The sequence below is a fragment of the Accipiter gentilis genome, chromosome 14 (assembly GCF_929443795.1).
Source record: "Accipiter gentilis chromosome 14, bAccGen1.1, whole genome shotgun sequence".
NCBI lineage: Eukaryota > Metazoa > Chordata > Aves > Accipitriformes > Accipitridae > Astur > Astur gentilis.
In genome coordinates, this window is record NC_064893.1 from 8,774,244 (window position 1) to 8,795,090 (window position 20,847).

The window sequence follows — 20,847 nt, forward strand, 5'->3', positions numbered from 1 at the left end:
CACTGTGTTACTGCTATGCATATGTTGGGCAGCTTTCATTTAGACTTTTAAGGAAGCTATGTTGTTGAAGTTGTGTGGAGGCTCTCATGATTACTAAGAAACCCCTGGCAGTGGAAGTAATTTCTTCCACAGCCCTAGCACTCTGGTGTCTACTGGAAGAAATAAAAGAGCAGCTGCTGGTGTGCAGAGACCAACGTGCTATAAGCAGGTTAGATCACCTCATTAGGGCTGCAGGCTCAAAAGCAGACACTCTAAATTAAAATGAAAAGCCACATGATGGGGTCAGAACTTAGAAGTTCTCATGATGATTCAACCTAAATTTGAAGATGCGAGTTATTACAGTCATTACACTGCTGCCCTTTAATAAAACAAAAGATACGTATGACTTGTAATACCTTTGACTGAAAACATCAAAAGAACATTTGAATAGCAGGAGATCTGCAGTGGTGCTGTGGTGTCCATAGTGTTACCACGTTTTTGCAGCAGAAGATAAGAAGTTAGGGGAGACAAGTTGGGAGCACTTTTTTCTAGTCTTTGTTAACGTTTAATTATCTCAGTTTCTTCTCTGTTTCCCATGCATCTTGGCTATGTTCTGCATGATCAGAAGTCTAATGCTGTTCTTTTCCAGACAGTATTTGAGTTGCAGAATCTCCATCTAGTTTTTGGTTACTTATTTGTGCAGAACTACTTCTCTGCCCACACTACCTCTGCATGTGCAACACAGGATTTGAACTTCTGCCTATTTCTTCTTAGGCGTTTCTCTGTTGGATGCTCCTTCTTTTACTCCATTGTCTTCACTCCAGCCCTACCAGACTGCAGATTTACACTTACAACTGCACCATCACTGTGGAACACTCTCGTTTTGTTTATAAATACCACTTCTCTCCAGCATGCTTTTATATTTCTCTTCCTGGTATTGACAATGTCCACCATGGCGCAGAAATTTGCCACAGAGCAAAACTCTTCTAAAAAGTCTTTATTTTCAGGAAGATGTTAAAGCTCTTCATCATAAAGCATGGACATTAGGCCCCTCACTGAACCACATCTTCCAAAAATGGGTTCTGTCAAACCATGGTTTGCAAAGCTTCAAAATATACCTGGCAAGCATTGTTCAAAAAATCAGGTCTCCTCTTACTGGACTAGCATCCATTAACAAAGCTTTGCCGATACAATTAAATAATTTGGGTGTAACATAACTATTTTAAGTCTAGCTTTGATTTCTGGTTTCAGTGAGATATCACTGGGTGAGAAAGCCAGGTGAGAGAAAACAAGCAGTAGGAGCTGCTCCCTAGCTCCTGCCCTGCCCTGCACCATTTGTTGCTTATTTTGTGCCTCACAAACCAAGGAAACTAGAAAATGTCATTTATGCACCTACTTTGTATTCTGGTGGTATCCTTGCTCCAAATCCAAAGGCTGGGAACATTTTGTCACTGGAAAAAAATAAAAAAAGAGAAAAGTTCCCACAGAGAAATGCATTTCGTTACAATTAACGTTCTTCTGTAAGCATTCATCAAAAATGCAAAGCAGCACAACAATACAGAAATGGCTTTTAGATCAAGAATGTTAACATGGCAGACTGGAAGGGTAGCTGAAACCAGGACAGTATCAGATTAGAGGAGGGGGGTGTGCTGACTAGATGGGGAAGTGATATGGGAGATTTTTCAGGTGAACCCCTAGTATTTTTGGGAAGTTAAAATAATTTGGAGAATACCAAAGGATCAAGATATCTTGCCCTTCTCTCACAAATGAAGTAACAAGTCTGTATGACCCACTCTTTTGCACTACCTGGCTGCAGCATGAGGGCGAGTTGTCTTAACAGCCTGTAACAACATTTATTTCATATAAATAGAGATGTGCTCCCCTAGGTCAGAAAATGGGTGTAGTGGAGAGATAACTGTAATTAAAAGTGCTTGCAAATTTGGGTTCTTACAGTTGTCCAGGTGCAAAAGAGACTTCCTAACATATCCAAAAGGGGCAACTTCATGCCCCCAAACCTGCAGGTTCTGTAAAGCTTTCCACCTGCATCTTTTGCAGTTCCACTAAAACACATGATTATGTTAATTAGGAATAGGCTGATAACCTAGCAAATGCTGTGGCATGGTCAGTTTGGTTTCAAACACAACAGTGAAGTTGTTCTACCCCAGTTAGATCTGTAGAGACAAAAAATTCCTGATTCAGAGAACCTGGAAACTTCAAGGCTGTTAATATCCTTTCAGAAATGCAATAATGTCTCACACAGCCCACGTGCTGTCAAGCTGCCTCTTCCCAGATGGTAAAGTGGAAAACAACAAGCTGTTAGGAATGTCTCGTCCCTGAGTCAGCAAAGCACTTGATCACACACTTGAGGTTAACAATTCACCCAAACATATGCTTAACTCTAAACACATCCTGAAGCCCTGCTGAAGTCATAGGACTGTACTCCAGTGCTCTGATGAATCAACCCCCTCATAGGTTTATCCTATTCTGCTTAAAAGGTTTCAAGGCCCTTGGAAAAGTTGAGTTCCTACTACCATTACTGGCACTTTCAAAAATCCCCGAGAGATGCCAGCAGCTTCAATATTCTTTGTGTAGTTCAAGACATTGCCACTCCAAGTATCAACTGAATAATTTGCTTCCCAGGCATACTCAAGAAAGATAATAGCACCCATTAAAGCTGCTGGGCTATTCTGTCTGGCATAGGCTGTGAAAGGCACCATGATATTTCTGATACAAGCTAAAGAAAAATTGAAGGGTTTAAAAGAAAGCAGATATAAGTGCCCTCTCTGTAGTTAAGAGTAACCATGAGATGCAGAAATATTCACCAGCTCATTGGGAACCAGTGATGACTGTCATCTGATGGTTGAGCTCTCACAACTGTTGTTCTGCTACAAAATGTAGTTGCCGCATAAATCTTGGGAGCACAATTCTGTGTACCATATGTTACAGCGTGTGACAATGGATCTTGGAAAGGAAGACTAACATCATTTGCATGGTAATAAAACATTTTTTCCAAGAGATGTCAGAAATGAAGCAGCTGCTGACATTTGATGCGTGCCACCTGCTGATAGCCTTCTCTTTGATTAAACACTTCTGGAAGTGGGGAAGCCCTTATAAATAGATGCAGAGAATTCAGGCGCACACTTAGAGGGCAAGAAATAAGAAGCCATTAGGAAAGAATCTGAGAGGAGAAAAAAAATCTTGTTTTACATCAGTGATTAAGCATGGCTGGATTAGAAAATCAAACCCTGTGGTGCTGCAAGTTAATTGATTTTGGGCAAGAGCAAACAAAGACTAAAGAGAATTTTACTTAGGTAGAACATAAATGCCCAGGTTCAATAAAGCAATCCAAAAAGCTGATGTTGGCAGTCATTACCCAACCTGGGAGATGCCTAAATCCATACAGTGTCTGAGTTTGTACTGCAATGTTTCTTGAGTGTAAACAAGTGTAGGCACTCTCCTATCTGCAGCTCCATCTTCTGCTCTGCAGCAATTCAGAGACAGCACTAAGGAGCACCTCCGGCAGCCTGGATTCTCCTTCTGGTGTCAAGACTCCCACATGCCCAGTCCCACAGTGGCACAGCCCCCACTGTTATTCTGCACCCTGAATACCTTATCACCACAGTCAGGACACCTGGCTTTATGTCTGAATCTCCCATATCGCCTTTTTGAGCAAGTGCTAATTACTGCTACCATTGCCGATAGAGTAAAGCTTGATCATGCACAGCCTCAAGATGGGACTCCACGTGGCTGCTTTTCAGAGGGAAGTGCATGAACTCTAGAGAGGAGGGGCATCCTGGGGTCTACTCCTGTGCTTAGTACTTTCTCTTGCCTCACTCAGAATAGCTCCACACTCTCCTTTGGAAGCTCCTTATTTTCCAGAATTTAGGTATGTACCTCTGATATTCTGATTCAAGCTGCTGGGACCAAGGAATTAACTTCCATGTGCTCCTGGAGCTTGATCTTTAAGGTAAGAAGGGAACCTTTTGATTATCAGTCATGACATCCCTTGCATAAAAAAGATAATCATGTATTCCTTGACCACCCCTCAAAATTTGTGGCTGACAGCTTTCAGAATAAAACAGAATTTTAATGTAAGCAATGCTTTTTCTCCTATCACACAAAACAAGGTGTTTAGCTAATATAAAGGTCTCACTCTTTAGTAGGTATGCAGTTTAATGGCTTAGTATTAAAGTATTGGTATTTTACAAAGTCACCGTCTCTAGTCTTCCCATCCACCTCTCACTGTCATATGAGAAAAAACCCAGCAGCTGAGCCTGCTGCCCTCATTCTGCTTATCCTGCACTACTGAGACACAGCCGGGAAAAAGTGACCCAGAAGAGCACCTAGGGATGCTCTCGCTTCCAGGACAATCCCTTATGGTATAGAGGCGTGACAGAGCTGCTCTGCCAGACCCAGGGCTATCATGGCAGCTTGCAGCAGAAAGCAGAGCAGCTTCCCAGCTTCTGGGACATCCAGGGACTGAAACGACAGCCAGAAAATGAAAAGGTTTCTTCCTGCCTCAAGGGTGAATTGCATGCAACGGAGACTCCAGGCCTGTTTTCTAACCTGGCAATTCAGTAGGAAAGGGATCTGCTCTAATGACTTTTCTTTTCTTCCTTTGCAATTTAAACTCACCCAAAAGAAGAAAAGGGAGAACCAGTTCTCTTTCCTTTTGTCTTGCTTATTCAGGCATTTGGGTTTCATTTATACAAGGAAAAACTCCGAGGGCCCTGGCTGAAGCACTGGGATGTGACTGTTGGCACTCTCCCTGGCATAGCGTTGGCTCCTGCCAACCAGCAGCCCCCAGAGACTTCCCAGCCACGGTGCTGGGGACAGCTGTGCCTCCGACTGCTCCCAAGTGGCAGTTTGAGCATCACCAGTTTGTGCTGGGAGGAAGAAAGCTGAGATACAAGGACATGGGCAGTGTCAGGTCCTTGGCCTCAGGCCACATGAGGATCTTTGACTCATTTTGGTTAAACCTAGCCAGAGAGTCCTTGGCACGTGCAAGCAAACTGCCTGCACTGTCCTGCTGGAGACAGATTCCTAGAGGGACAGGAGGGAAACACAGAAGTGGTAAAACAAGCTGGTTCTGCAAACCCTGATATTTACAAAATCAAGAGGATCATGGCTTGGGAGAGTCTTTACAAAATTACTCTGTCACATCTACTTCACATTTTATATTGTTCTCTGTTTTACATAGGTTCCCTTGAAAATTAAAACTTGGGATAATTTTCAAAAAAGCTGAAGTACTTGACATGAAGATAAAAAAACCAGAAGCATTGGACTTTGACTTTTATACCTGGTTATATAAGGGCCGTGAGTAGCCATGCAAGCATAGATGTATATGGCTTCTGGTACTTTTTCCAGTCAAACAGGCATGTACTACTGAAAGACACCAACGACTGAGCAGATCTAGGTTATACCCTAAAGGTAAAATCAGGGAGATGGTTCAGGTTCAGTGTTCGTATTGGTAAATGTAAAATAATGCACACAGAAAGGAATTGTCAGGAATCCAAGACTGCAGTCTTCTGATCAGAAGTACGACCAGTTAGAGAAAAGTCCCTCAGTAACCTCAACTATAATGTAATGCATAGCAGCAAATAAATTCTGAAAATATCCCATATTATCCTTTTGGAACGTTGCTCAGTTTTAGTCACCTATCCTTCAAGCTATCTAGTGGAAACAGAGGAAGCACAATGACAAATCAATACATTAATAGGGGCAGAGTGGAGAGAGAATTCAGTGAGCTGTACTGCAGAGACAGGAAAAGAGATGAATAGAGGAAATAGTAAGGTTTTGTAAATTAATAAGTATGATACAGATAATGATACCTTCTTCTTTGTCACTAGGAAGCCTAGTGTTACTGGAAAGTAAGAAATATGTTTATAATAAAGAGGCAAAATAAAGAAAATTCCAAAACCTTGTCTTGTTAACCACTGGTGCCCTCTGATGTGTAGTATCATCGAAACCTGGAGTTCAGCCTTATTCTGAGAAGGATTTGCTATTCCTAGTAACAAGGAGGAGAATTCAGATGAAACTTTTCCACTGGGTGAAAGTAATTAGTCAGACATTAGAGAGTCTTTTTCAAGTTCCTCTGAAGCTGCTGGCATAGACGATGCTGGAGATAGAGCTAGATATTCACAAGTGTGGCAATACCTGTATTCAGAAAGGGAAACACGAGCTGCCAGGACTACGTTCTCTGAAAATTTGTTCCTTTTAAAATCTAATTTTGGAATATAAGCTTTTAACTGTATGGAGGAAATGTAGGGGGAAAAAAGGCCTAAGTCATTCTAAATGCCTTTTAGTCATTCTGAAAGATGAACTTCTAGCTAGCCACTTACACAGGTTGTTTGGGACTCATTCTACTGATCCTCATAAAAGCCCTTTGGTGTGTATCTACAGATGTGCTTACCTTTAAGCTCCTGAAGTCAATGCAGCAATTTGTATGGATGCTACCGACCTGACCTTGGAGAGCTTCATTATGAAAACCTGCTCACTTTATGCTAGAGCAATATAGTAGTACTAGTGGTACTAATGATGCAGTGAATGTGGGGAAAAGAAAGAAACATAGGGTGGGGAGAAAGAAACACTAACAACCCATTTTTAGTTTCAAATAACCAAGGATCTTAAATTTACAGCTCTTTGAAATTCTTGCAAGAAATATACCTGACTAGAATCCCTGAGTATTAAGCTGTTACTTCTAATTTGGTTTTTTTTTTGTAAAAAAAAAAAAAAAAAAAGAAGTTTTTTTGGTAATCAGAATTACCAGAGAAATATTTTTAAAGTACTATGACGGATGCAGCAAAATCAATTACTATGCCTTTCTTTTTCAACACCAATCTTAAAAGAATAAACCGTGGATCTGCTCTGCTCCACATACTTTTCCCCTAATGAGATCAGATATTTTTCCTCTGTTAGAAAGAAATTTCAAATTGCCAAAATAAAAGGGAAGTATCTGTTAAACATGTAATTGAAAAAGTGTGAATGTGAGGAGGGCGAGAAGGAAGGGGAGGCGGCATGGGAAGAGGAAGAGGGAGAGAAGAGAGAGAAAAGGAGAAAGGAAAAGAAAAGGAAAAAACCAGCAAATGCCACAAACAAAATAGAGTCATTTCTAAACTCAATTAAAATTGTAATCTTTCACGTTCAGGGAGTGAACTGGAAGAATATGAGCTGAATTAAGTGTTTCTTTTCTAAAGCATATGAATGAATCATGTTCCTGTGTGTATTATTTAGTACTTATCTGAGAAGGGCTTGATGCCAGTAAATTCTGAATCATAAAAGCTTACAGGGATTAGCAGCAATTCCGAAGAAAATATAGAAATCATTTGAAATATTTAAACATTTTCAGTTCCTGCTTTGCAAGCAGAGCGAGGTAAATAAAGGACACGATCTGTATGATTGAGTAGGGCTAAATAAAACCATTTAAGTGGAAGGGACCAGAGCCCATCCGCTTCACCTCTTGCAGTCCTGCACGGCCATCTGTGCTCCTCCAGGATGGGCTGGGGGTAGAGCCAGGCTGTGGTCCAGCTCTCAGCCTGCCCCACTCAGAGTCAGAAGACCGCAAGAATTCAGCAGCAGCAGTGTTTTCTTCTCCTAATCTGTATTCTTCTCTGGGGGACCGCTACGCTGTCACCACATATTCACTGTGTGGTTGTGCTTGGTTTGATAAAACCACATCTCTGGTTTTGGCCAGGTTACCGCATGTTTAATCAAACTTGCACTGTACCTAACAAGGCTTAGCATCCAGTTCATAATGCACAGTGATTTTTAATGGAGCAGCAAGAATGAACTGATTATCATGCATCTTGGTCACAAGAGAGAGCTGGGAGCGTGCAAATCAATGGCAAGTCACTGCAACAGCTACATTGTTTGGTCTGTCACAGGGATGCTACACGATCATGTGCAAAATCCTGACATTAAAATTCACTCGCTATCTTTAATTACAGCTCTTAAGTCACCTTAGGGGAGCTGGAATCTGCTGAATACTGAGAAATAGATACTGTCACGTAATTGGGTTTCAAGAATATGAGGGAATGCTTGTCTCACCTGCGAGGGAAATAGTTAATGAAGCAGGGGAATACAGATTCCCTGAAGCTAACTACTGAAAGGCATCAGCTCATGAAATAACTAACAAAGTGCAATCCAGGTACAATGGATTTAAACTTCCTCTTGTTAACATTAAAAGAATTGCAAAAGAAGCTCTGCAGGGTAAAAATATCAAGCGAACTCAGAAATTCCTAGACTGGGAAAAGTGAATACCCACAGAAAAAAAAAAAAGTCGTCAGAGCTTGAGGGAGGGAGGAGTAGGTTAAGCAAAATGAAATGGCAGTGAGATATATCACTTGCCAGAAGGATAGCCTAATAAAATGGCATACTCGGGAAGGTGAGAAAAAATGTCAAGCTTCCCTGCAAGATGACAAATAAATTGCAATGACCTGATTTATACCTACATGAATGACCCAATTCAGTAAAATGTATCTTGAAAAAGAAATAGGACTTTATAACTGGAAATAAACTAGGGAAGGGGATGCTGCAAGAGGCTACGGTGAGTTATATTTAACTTCTCAAACCAGGCAGTTTTCAAACAGTCCTATGTATTTTAAGGGGTTGCACATATGTCCCTGTACCTTCCAAAACCTCAACTCCATAGTAAATTGGCGTATCTGTGGGATCATATATGGAGAACTGTACCATCACTGAAAAGGTCATTCTCACACAAACTGTAATCTCAGATGTTGAAAACTTGACACGACTTGATGACGACACTGCAGGCAGCAGGCTAAATTCCATCACGTAAGGTGCAGATGGTGAAGATCTCCAAACTGAACAGTGGTGGGGCCCTGCCCTCTTCAAACACAAAGGTGGCTTCCAAGTTTCAGGTTGTATTGCACTAAGCAACCACAAGAACAAAAGCTTTGCTACATATGCACATTATTTTGTCCTTTTTTACAAATTACATTGGGAAGGGTTGGTCAGAGACCTTCCTCTGCAACCATTTTCTATCAGAAAACACCTATCTATAAGGGGTGTGCTGGGAAGAGGGGAACACAGGACTGCATTGGCATATGTATGCAGGGAGGTGCGGGGAGAGGAATTTCTCATCAGATGCTCTCAAGATACAAATGCGCTTTCTAGGATGAGCTGGATAAAACTGGTACAGAGATTATATCATGATCTAATGTGACCAAATGAACTGTTGATGTAATTTTACCAAAATCAAAATGACGTTAAGTCAAAATGAAGAACACTATCAAAACAAGTTAGAGCAAAATTGGAAGTGAAATATACCGATGACTAAACATTCAGTTAGGCATCACTGAATACACAGGAAGAAATGGGCTACTACCCTCTGTTCATCTGCTGATTTGGGATCTCTGATCAAGGTTAATTTCACAATAATTTGGAGGGGATAATAAGACAGTAAATGGAACCTAATTCACAAGAATTTAGCTTTAACCGAGAGCAATTTGACCCACAAACATCCTGTTAAGGTCAGGCAAAAGGTGTCCACTTTCTGTAAAGGAGGAAACTTGCATGAGAAGATTTAGAACATGGTGTTCATTTACCCCACAGAAGGGTTTCCAAATGGGAATAATTTGCTTCTTAGCTATATGCTGATATAATGGAGTGGATGACTACAATAGTTACATCCTTAACAATGCAAGGAGGCAATCCACACTTCTGAAGTTGTGGAAATGGTTGTGTTGACTAAAGATATACCAGATCAGTATCGGATGGCATCAGTGAAAATGGCAAGATAAATTGCTGTCTCCTTTACTTATGCTTATTTACTTAGTAACACTTCTTTATTTACAGAGATGTCTAGTGTCTACAGCAGTAGGTGGTATGCAATTTCACATAAAGTTTGTAGGGTTTTATACTTCAAGTCATTCTCTTCAGAAAGAAATGCTGACAGAGAAATCCCAATGGTACCAGGCTGCACAGCCCAGGAGAAGTGTCAGCTACTGCACAGAACAAAGCTCTTCCTCAGAGGAGATTTGAGAATTGAGAAATAGTAAAGAACGCATAGAAAAGCCATGCAGAAGGTTCAGATTTTGATGTATCTACCAGCTGACAGAATGCAGCAGAGGTCTCTGAAAAGTATGTGGAGGAAGCAGTAGTTTTGCTAAGAAACTTGGAAGGGACTGCTTGTGACTGATACACTGACATCGGAACTGAGTTCCTGGAAGAAGAGGCAGAGTAAAGAAGGCTCAGTGACGAAAACTTGGCAAGGGAAAAAGCAGAGCTGTAAGAATTGACGGTACCTGCCCAGAAAAAGGGCCTGCAGATATATACATATATACACATATATACACACAGATATACACACACACATATATATGTATGTGTGTACATACATATGCAAAAGAAGCTGTTACGAAGCCAGCTTCCCGACACAGCTGTTGTACTAGACTAATTCTCCTGTACTGATTCTTGCGATAAAAAGTGGTGACTGTAGAAATCCCTGTGCGGCAGCAGTCTGCAAATACAGGTTCTGCAAAGGCAAATACTAAATATGTGTACGTATATATTATGCGATTGTGCCAGCCTAGGTCCTCAACAGTTAAATCCAAGGATTTTCAATCCAGTTTGGTGATTTAAAGTATCAGCAATTTGTTTTTCCCAGTGCAGTTCTAGTCCTTGGTTATCCAAACACTTCAGAATATGTTTACCTGCACCTGAGCTTACCGATAAACATATAAGCTACAAGTCTTTCTGTACAGGTTACTGTTTTTCTATTTTTCTTCTGTTGTATGTCTATGCAAATTTGGTCCTATTAAAGCACTAAATGAAAAGATTCATGTCTTTTCCCCATGGTTTTTAAACTTGTTTAGATATGCTAATCAGCTTTTTTGCTTAACAGCCTCCAGAAAGGTTGTTTCTGTAATTAAAGTGCTAAAGAGAGATGCTTAATAATTAAGCATATTTTTACTTATTGATCTGTATGGGTAGATTAAATGTTAACATCTATAGCTCTGTGTAGGGATCCAATGAAATATTTAATGTTGCATATAGTGCCAGTTATCCTAGGGATCATTCTTTCACCCCAGTTTTAATGAACTACTATTATACTATTTCAACCAAAGCAAGTTTCTGCTTTCCTCCTTGTGTCTGGCAAAAGTACCTCAACGTATTTAATTCGGATCCCTCCAGCCATGGTAACCCTCTGAGTCTTCATCCACAAACCCAGACATAGCTCCAGGATGAATAACCTTTTAAGTAATTCTTAGGTATGAGGCTCTGATTAATAAAGCAGACTGCAAGGTGTAAACTCTGGGATCACTTTTCCACTTAAAGACTCAATGCAAAACACAGCATTTAAGTATGTACTGATCTTTGTATTTCAGACCGATTGCACTGACTGATGTATGACTTCCATAACATGTACTGCATTATACATACCTTGTCCTTTTTCTCCTCCCTAACTATCCTCTGCTGTGTACGTCAGGAAAGGTGTTTCTGGGACAGATGGACCTTTCATCTGACTTAAGTTTTTCCCTTCTTAGAAAGGGATGTGCTGGACAGGGAACCCTGGTCTTTTTTATTTTCTCCTTTATTTTTTTCCCCTTCTTAATTTTCAAGTGCACTTTATTGCACAAGGGAAGGAAGGTTTTTATACGGTTTTCAATCAGAGTGAATGCACTCGCTTAGGCCTAAAATACTGAAGAAGAAATTATAAAGAGGAAGTTTTGCATCTAGTCAGCTACTGCTGCAATTCACTGACTGCAGAAGCTGATGTTGAAACTCAGACTGACTTCAGGACTTTCATATCTTTTGTGGAATGTGGCCCAGTTTTTACATTTTCACTCTTAAGTATTTTACAGAACTCTACACATAAATAATTTCTGCACTTTGCAGGAATAATGTACTCTGTGCTCATTAGTGGGCTTTAGGGAGGTTGCTAGACAAGCATGTGTTACACAAGCGGTTTATTTGTTAACATATGATCTCAGTGTGAATGTCAGTTTTAAGGAGCTACTTGAGTATTTAGAGTTAAGGAGGCTATTTGCCTAAATGAAAAAGGACATTAGCGTCAGGAAACAGATAGAATTTATCTTTCGTGTGTTTCAAGGGCTGTTGGAAATAAAAAAAAAAATCTGCAGTATCTTTAAGAGTGAATAAACAGACATAGAGATTTAAAATAATTAAGAACTAATCTTTGAAATAGATTTTGAATACAAATAAAATGAAGACCAATTTATGACATCATTTTACAAAACTATGTGGTCAAACACATGGGATCATGTGTTGGGTGCGTAGATCAGAACGGGGATGGCCCATCAAGAATGGGAAGTTCCACAAATATCCAATGCAACAAATCCTTAAAAGTATTTGATAAAATACATCTAAACTTTGCCTTTTTCAAAGTGTGAGTATTGATTTGACCATCCAAAAGCCGATTCTCACACATGTTTGTGAGCACTTTTTATTAATCTAGTGAAGAACTCTGAATGTATGCACAAATATAAAACTATGTGTAAAAATTAATCATAAAGATCATCCAGGCATATGGGAGGCACTGAACATTTGTCTGTGGGGCAAACTATTAACAATAAAGTTCAAATTCAGTAAAACTCCTAACTTCACCTTAGTGCCATCTATATTTTGCATAATACTTCAGTGTTCGCTTGAGTCAGACTGAATTCAGTGGGATTAGATAATAAGCTCTAGCGTCTTGCTGAATCAGAACAGAGGTTTTAATGCAAAAATAAATATTTAATGTAATATAATGAGATTCTTAACAAGCAGAAGAGAAAGGAAAGCTACTAACTGCAGAAATCAGATTTCAAACTGAGGAGCAGATTTGCAAGTCCTGCCATGGGCTTCACTCACAATATGATCATTAAAACCTGTGATAATGTAAGATCATTTAAGAATTATTTCAGCCTTTAGCATGGTGTGCGTGTAAGAGCATTTATCCTTACAAACAAGCTATTTACAGTCCAATTCCAGCCCTTTTTTCCTTTGCCGGAGACAGCAATCACTGCAGAATGAAAGATGAGCTACACTCACGGCTAGTTGCTTGTATTCCAGCACTGGTAAAACGAATCATTGAGATCAAAGGACCAGCCATTTTAACAAACTGTGTGCACTGTTGTTATTGTGACTTATGGCTTTGCTCTGCAGAGAGGAAAGCTATAAACAGCATAAAAGAGGTATCAATTATTTTACTGCATGGTTAAGTGTTAACCATACATATGTAAGTATATATAATACCTATATATTATATGCATACCTACATATTTATACATACATGAGTAAAACTCTAGTTTTATATACATCTCTACATATGTCTGTCTAGGTATATAGCAGCTCATGTGCTTACATGAGAGAGACACAGCACACCTGCACCTATGTTGGGAAAAGTTCTTGCTTTATCTATAGGTATTAGTTTCCATAGAAGTTTCCAGACTATAATAATGGAAACAGACTTGTCACCGTGCAGGTATATGTGCTGAGGGTACATCCCTGTACTCTCTGGCGCTGGCTCTCGCCTACACAAGTGTCTAGCAGGCAGTGTTCAGGCAGTACGCCCTCCCGCAGAGCACGGGAGCTCCTCCCTGCCCACACGCTGCCCTTTCCTTCTGATGGAAGCCAGGATGTGGAAGGGCGAGGGGGAAGAGGTAGGTAGGTCAGGTCCTGACTTGCAGTCAGGACATGGCCAGACCTTATGCTGGGACACAGGGGATAGGAGATGTTCCCCCATTCCCCAGTGTAGCCATGGGCTTCTCTGGCTTACAGGGCAGTGTCGTTCCAACCTAAGCAGGGTACAGTTTTGTAATACAAATGAAAAGTATTTGGGGAACAGTTCCCATGGAAAACGGGACACGTTCAAAATTATTACTATATAATTTACAGAGTTCCATGGCTTTTATACGATTCTGGTTCAGAGGTCTGATATTTCAACCGATGAATGAGTTTGTCTTTCCTCGTATCTAGGTGTTCTGACACCTACCATCCATCCTTTGAAAATAGCATCCTCTTAAAGGGGTCTTTACCAGGCTCCAAAACAAAAGGGTGGCCAAAACCATTGTTCAGAGTTGGTGAAGGTTAGAATTCCTAAGCCAGCCATCGCACACTGAGAGCCGGATATAATCTCATCTGCCTTATGTACACTTGCTAGCTCATTGTTCTAAACATATAGAGGGAATATACGCACATTTGGTAGTGATCAGCTGATTTTTCAGGATCCTGGCTAGGCTGATATTGCTGGTCGTCAAAACCCACTTGATTTGACTTCTGATCCAGAGAACTCAATACTGAAATTACTGAGGTAAAGAATAAATATGGAATGATACAGAAGCAGGTCCTGTTAATATTAAACACTTCAGCACCCAATGATTTTTCATCATTTTCATGTTTCTTTATGATACAAAAATGTGGAGTAGACTTGCTCAATTTCAAGGTAAAATTATACCAGTGATATAATTCTTAATATATAAGAAAGCTTCTGAAAATGTTTAAATGGAAATATGTATTTCTCACTTATTACTTCATGAGTTCATCTTTAAACGTTCATGAGTCATTTATCTTAACATAAATTCTTCTCCATGGAGGTGTCTGCTTATTATACCAAATATTTTCAATAATAAGTTTTTAATGTGTTTTCCTCTTTCCAGTATTTCTAACTACATTTTAGAGCCTAATTCCTTAAAACTAATGAATGTTCCTCCTTCTGTTATGATCCCTTGCTGCTGTTGCTTAGCCACTGATTGTATCCCATACAAACTTTATCTTCTCTCTTATGACATATGTTGTTATAGCCTGAAACAATTCTGCCTTATAGATGAAGTATTAAGTCTTTTGTGCAGGTGAACAGCTCTTCCATTTCCCATACCATTATCAGATTGGCCTATTCCTACAGGACTGCAGCATTTCTACAATCCGGATAATAATCAAAGTCTATTTCTCATTCTCTGAATATTGCTGATGAAAGAATGTATCTTATTCTTTCGTGCCTAACTCTGCAGAATGGTGCTATTCATTGAACTGTTTCAGGAATTTCTGAACCATACAGATAAATGGGCTTTTGGATGAGCAGGGATTATTCCACTGTATCAAGGGATGTGAGGCAGCACTTAATTTGGAGCATTAATTACTTAGGAATACATTATGTTAGGCTAGTATGTACAGAAACATAGATTATGAGAAGATTTGACTTGATTGACAGAACTAAGTAGAGTATATAAAAGAAAATTTTGGATTTTGAGTGGTGTCTCTATATATCACTTGCCAATCCAATTCCTCCCAAATTACAAATAAATCTGAATGTTGCTAATTACAGAATTATTTTAAGTAATAGCGATAGGCTTTTAAAAAAATAAATATTAAAAAGCAGTCTTTTAGTATGTAAGTGTAGCAAAAGTACTTAACATTCAACAGCTGTGCTACTGGAACGCAAAAAGAATTGCAAACAACAGATTTTACTTTATTCCAACTATTCTTTCATTTGATGTAAATACCTTAATCCTGAGACCCAAAGAAAACCACTCCATTTTCCTTGGTTTGGACTGAAATCAGCCAGTTCTGCCTATTTGATATAATTGATGGTTAAAAACTATAAAACTTCAGGTAACAGCGGTGCCACCTTTTTGGTCTCGTATTTTAATCTTACTAAAGACATGCCCCAATGCAAATGATGACACTCTGGCTCTGAACAGCCCTTAGGTTCAGCAGGTCCCTCTCTTTTCACTTCTGGCTGCTTTTAACCTGGAAACAGAAATCCTACTCCAGTATTTGAAGCACAACTGGGCTCACTGCCACAGTTACGGATCTGTGCCACATTTCAGACTGTTACTGAATTTGAAACTCTTTTTTTAAAATTGTATATACAGATTTGCTTTATAGGTCGTATATGCTCGTACGTCTCAAGGCTGCAACTAAACACAAAAAGAACTCCTATATAGAACCTGTAGATTATTTTGTGTGAAGGTTTGCTCCTCCTAATTTCTTTTCTTCTTTAGAAAATTGTAAGTTTTCATTTCCAGTTTTCTGGATTCAAAACATGCAAATATAAAGAAAAGCTCCTTACTTGACATTTTGATCAGAAAGCACTGGCCATGTTGAATCAACTTGCCCATAGGAATATATTTATCTTGTCACAACTTGAGAGTATGGACAGGCCAAACACATGCCAGAAAGGTGACACTTCCCTGGGAAAAGAAATTCTGTCTTTTGTTCAGCCCTAGTCCATAGCTCATACAACCTTAGTTGTGCTGATTAGCATCAACAGGCATTTTCTGCAGCACAACAGAACTGAATGACACTGATGACTTCATTTAAAAAATGACTGGCCATTATTTTTTGTATGGATTGGAATATGCTATATTGAGAGAAGAATCCTGATTTGGGATTAATATTTCCATACAGGAAGAACTGTGCCACTTAACTATTTCATTTTCTTAAAAGATACACCTTAAGTGATAAAATAAAAAGATCTGTCTGCAAAAACCAGCCCTTTTTATTCCTTCCCCTATTTTGAAGTATATTAATCCTCTGAATTATTGCTAGTAATTATTAAATTACTGGATAATCACTGAGGACTTATCAGCTCACTTACAATAAAATATTAATTTTCTCAGACTCATTGACTAAGTGTGACCATCAAATTCTTAGAGAAATTGTATCAGGGCTGTATTTTCCTCATTCTTCTTTGAGAAGACATTTCATTACCATGCAAATGGAAGTGCCTCTGAGCAGGCTAATTGGTATATGAGACATGTAACATGCATACCACAGCATTAAGTCACTTCACAATTTATACACAAAGTATAATTCAAATTTGCCTGGAAATACCATTGGTTTTTTTAAGATCTGGTATTTACATACAGCAAAGTGGTGGGTGGATGTCTATTACACGTGCAAAGATTAGGAAGAATAATTCTGTAAGATACTATAGCTCACCAACAAAGAAAGAATATTTAAAGGAAATGCACTTGGTAATTAGACTAATAATGGACAATTAATTTGATAGAAGCAGGCAGCCCATTTGAAAGCAACAGAAGTACACAATGTAATCAAAGCATATTTGGCTGAATTACCTGCATTTGTTCATTTATTTAAAGGCATGTTTTGTGCACACATTATCACTATCTTTTAATATTTATTTTAGAAGAGACTGTAATATTCAACAGGCTAATAGAACACTGAAAAAGACCACACATTTACTTCTAAGAATAGGCATGGCCACTAAGCAGTTTAGGCAACTACAAATCCAGTTTCAAACACAACATCTCTGTACACTTTTCCGTAGGATGGGACAGAACCAGACTCCCAAGCATATCAGTAAGGATGCTATCAGCATCTGCAAAACAGGCTGCAAGTTTAACACACATCGAAAAATCTCCCCAAACGCACAATTTTGGCATGTGAATACAAGCCTGAAACTTAACACACATACCAGCCAAACAGCCAAGAGCCGGGCCTTTCATTACCATCAAGCAAATCTAAACCACTCAAAAGTGTGTTAAGGTAGACTAACTTTCACTCTCAAAAGTGTGTTAAGGTAGACTATCTTTCACTCTCAGAAGTGTGTTAAGGTAGACTATCTTTCTGACGTGCAGTCATTTCTCTTAAGTGACTAAACATTGAGCTACTGCAGCCGGCAACAGGCAGTCATTGATTTCACACTGTGAAAACACTTTCTAAAGACAACTCTGTTATCAAATGTGGGTATTTACCTGTCATAGTCTTGGCAAATCTCCCCAACAGCTACCAGTGCTTTCAAGTACTCATTGGGTTGGTAGGGGTGGATGTAGTGCAGCGAGCAGCTGTTCCTAGGATCACCATTTGATGCAGTGAAATCTATAGCTACCTGGAAAAGAAGAAAAAGTCAGTATGTTGTGGAGCTCTTCGGGGCATAAGTATACCCACACGAACCATATAGCTACCAGAAACAGTTTTCCGTTGAGACTGCAGCCTTAAAGCAAAGGTTATTTTACAGTGTACTTCATCAAATTTGAATTAGGATAGTATTGACAAATATGGCTAAAAGTAAATGCCAGCTTATAAAATAAGAGATAATAAAACTAAAATGGCATAATTAGGAAAAAAAAAAAAGAACTGCATTATTATTCTATGTGGAAAACTAGGTTCTAATACAAATGAATCCAATTAACTATCTCTAGGTTCTCATACTTAATTAAATTATTCCAGCTCGGGTGATGTTCAGGACATAAAAGCAAAAACATCCCAAGAGACTTAAAAAACCTACTGAAACTATAAATTAAAAACTCCAGTTAGGGACGATTCTTAGCTATTTTAAACCTTACTGTTGCTGTAGTAATAGCAGTAGATACTGCCTGTCTGGTATTTTTTATCTTTAAAACATCTAAGCATTAAATAATCAACCCTCCCAATTTCATAGATGATAGCAAGCTTAAAGGTGAGCTGCAGGGTAAAAATAAAGCTTGAACCCTGCACAGATTTTTGTGTTGAAAAGGCTTAGAGAAGATTGTGGGAAGCATTCATTGCAAAAGCAAATATTAATGAATCCTCTTAAAATTAATTTCACCCTTTTAAAATGCTCTTTATACTTCTCACTGAAGTGAAGTACTCTGGCACACATCTTCCTGTGATATGACTATCATGGACCAGAAAGCCCTCTTCTGAATTTGTGCTGCTGCTTTCCAGGAATTCCTAAAAGGAGCAACAAGAAACCCAAAGGGTCTCATAGAGGCAATGAAGCCAGTTACAAACTTCCTTATGATTTTGTCCAATGACCTCTTCCTCCAAAAAACCCATTATACCTGGATATTCAATGGACAAATGCACAGAGTTCAGTTTTCAGTTTTACAGTGGAGCTGACAGGTAAGGGCCTTGCAGAAGGCTCCAAAAAGAACTTTGAAGTCCCAGCTTGCCTCTGTGAATGTGCAGCTTCCCCAGCTGGAGCAGAGGGAAGACTATTTTATGCAGCTATAAAATGAAAATGAAACATGAGATTTTCATTCTCCCTTAAAAAAATGACACAGTCCTCCTGAAACTTTTTGTTTGTTGCTAATACTAAAAGGGAAAATCATACAGGCTCAACGCAACATGGCTTTTCCCCACTGTTTCTGATTTTCCACCTCTAACTCAGCTGAAGAAAAATATTTTTCACTGGGCTCTAGTTAGCTTGGAAATCCCTTCATCGCCTTGATCAACTATGAACTGCCACCACCTTGCATTTCAGTCAGGAGATAGGAGCTTGATTTGGCTTGCAAATAAAGTAATCTTTCACCTCTGCTTCCCTACTCATTGTTTATACACTGAAGAAGTGAGTCTGTCTTCCACATAGATCTTTTTTCAAAAATGATACCTTGATTTAACTTGAATAAATCAATGGGAAACCTCTCATGTTCTCACTTCTATGCATGTACGTAACTGAGGAAGAAAGAAACACTAGTGGTTTGTGAAACCTAAAGTAAACCCATGGACACTTGTATGCATTAGCTTAGTTTTGGGACACTTGTTCTTGAAAAATCTTAGCTGAGGTGTGTGTATTTTCTTAAAAAAGATATATATTTTCTCTGGTATTAATTTAACCTTATTTTTTTGTTCCGATTATAGAAAGTGCAAAAATGTCACAGTATGATAGAGAAACAAAGGGCATTCCTGTAAAATTGTTAAAAGTAGGCGTTTTTACTGATAATCTCAAAACAGACATTAACAGGACTTGAGTGACATATCAGACAGAACTGGACAAGTCTTCCTTCATGGCTGTTAGCAACAGCTAAATGCTTTTTAACTGAAAAGAAGAGCACAGCGTAGGAATGAGCAGTGGGTTTCAAGAGCTTGGAAAAAAGTCTGTGGCTAGTGTTACTTGCCATGATTCCAAAATAACAGTGCAGAGGTCTGCTCTTTTAACATTACCCAGCAGTACCAAGGTCGTGTGCAAATACCTAGGATAAGGATTTGTAAAACTAAGTTAACATATCACAGAAGTTAGGCTAATATCACAACTGAGCTAAGCAAAGTAGGAATCTTTTTTACAGTGCATACATTTGATTTTTATCAGTGTACCTTTAAATGTATCAGTTCCAATGTACCAGTCATCTTCCCACAGCTAAATAAGAACATAACAGCAATAACAACACTCTTAGTACTTTTTTTCCTCAGCCTTGTAAAAGGGTGATTTTCATTGCGTTAAAAACATCCTACATAGCTTGGACCTCCTGCTAAATCTGTCAGCAACAAATCAGCCTGCCCAATACCGTGACCTGCCTGAGAGAGAATCTGTCCAATATATCTTTCTATTACAGTTCCTTTTATGCATGTTACACATCCTTTCTGCTGTATTTCCTGAAGTGATGAAAATGTCTTCTGACTACAGACCCATTTGCACTGCCAACTTCTGAACACTTCTTCTGCAGCAGGCAACACTGATAAGAGATACAGCGTTTTGCAATAAGCAGTGCTTAAAAATAGCGGACTGGAATCAGCACTATTGATCTCTATAGATGAAAGCTTCTTAATAAATGGGTTTAAAGTAAAGAAGAAGTTTACTTTCGTTTTTCAGAGATGTTTTTTCTAACTGCAAACTATGTTCCTACAATAGACGTACAAAGCATCCCAAGAACACACAGCATGATGTTACCAAAGCCTTCATTAGTGCCTTAAATAAGCAGGTACATCATACCACAGCTTTTTGTTATCAAATGTATCCTTAGCATCCCAGTTTCCCTTCCTCAGCAAGTGCCCTTTCAAATCACAGTTGCATCATACTGCCTGTACACAGCATGAACTCAATAGAAATGTCATTAGGACACCACCACCACCACCACCACCACCACCACATGTACCAGGAGAGTTTCAAACAATTCCAGATCCATTCCAGTTAAAATAAATGGAAATCTGGGAAGGTGGACAGAATAGGCCTCCTCTATTTCA

At 39.1% G+C, this 20,847-nt stretch overlaps 1 protein-coding gene across 3 annotated transcripts in view; it reads right to left on the reverse strand.

The window, feature by feature from the left end:
- The window catches only part of CPNE4 (copine 4), a 244,239-nt gene that overhangs the window by 20,823 nt on the left and 202,569 nt on the right, over positions 1 to 20,847 (reverse strand). For all 3 annotated transcript variants that reach the window (XM_049817053.1, XM_049817055.1, XM_049817054.1), the window contains exons 11-12: positions 17,661 to 17,794; positions 1,376 to 1,430 (exon numbers count right to left, since the gene is read on the reverse strand). In XM_049817053.1, the coding sequence (XP_049673010.1) occupies positions 1,376 to 1,430; positions 17,661 to 17,794 (189 nt within the window). The remainder of the gene's footprint in view (positions 1 to 1,375; positions 1,431 to 17,660; positions 17,795 to 20,847) is intronic.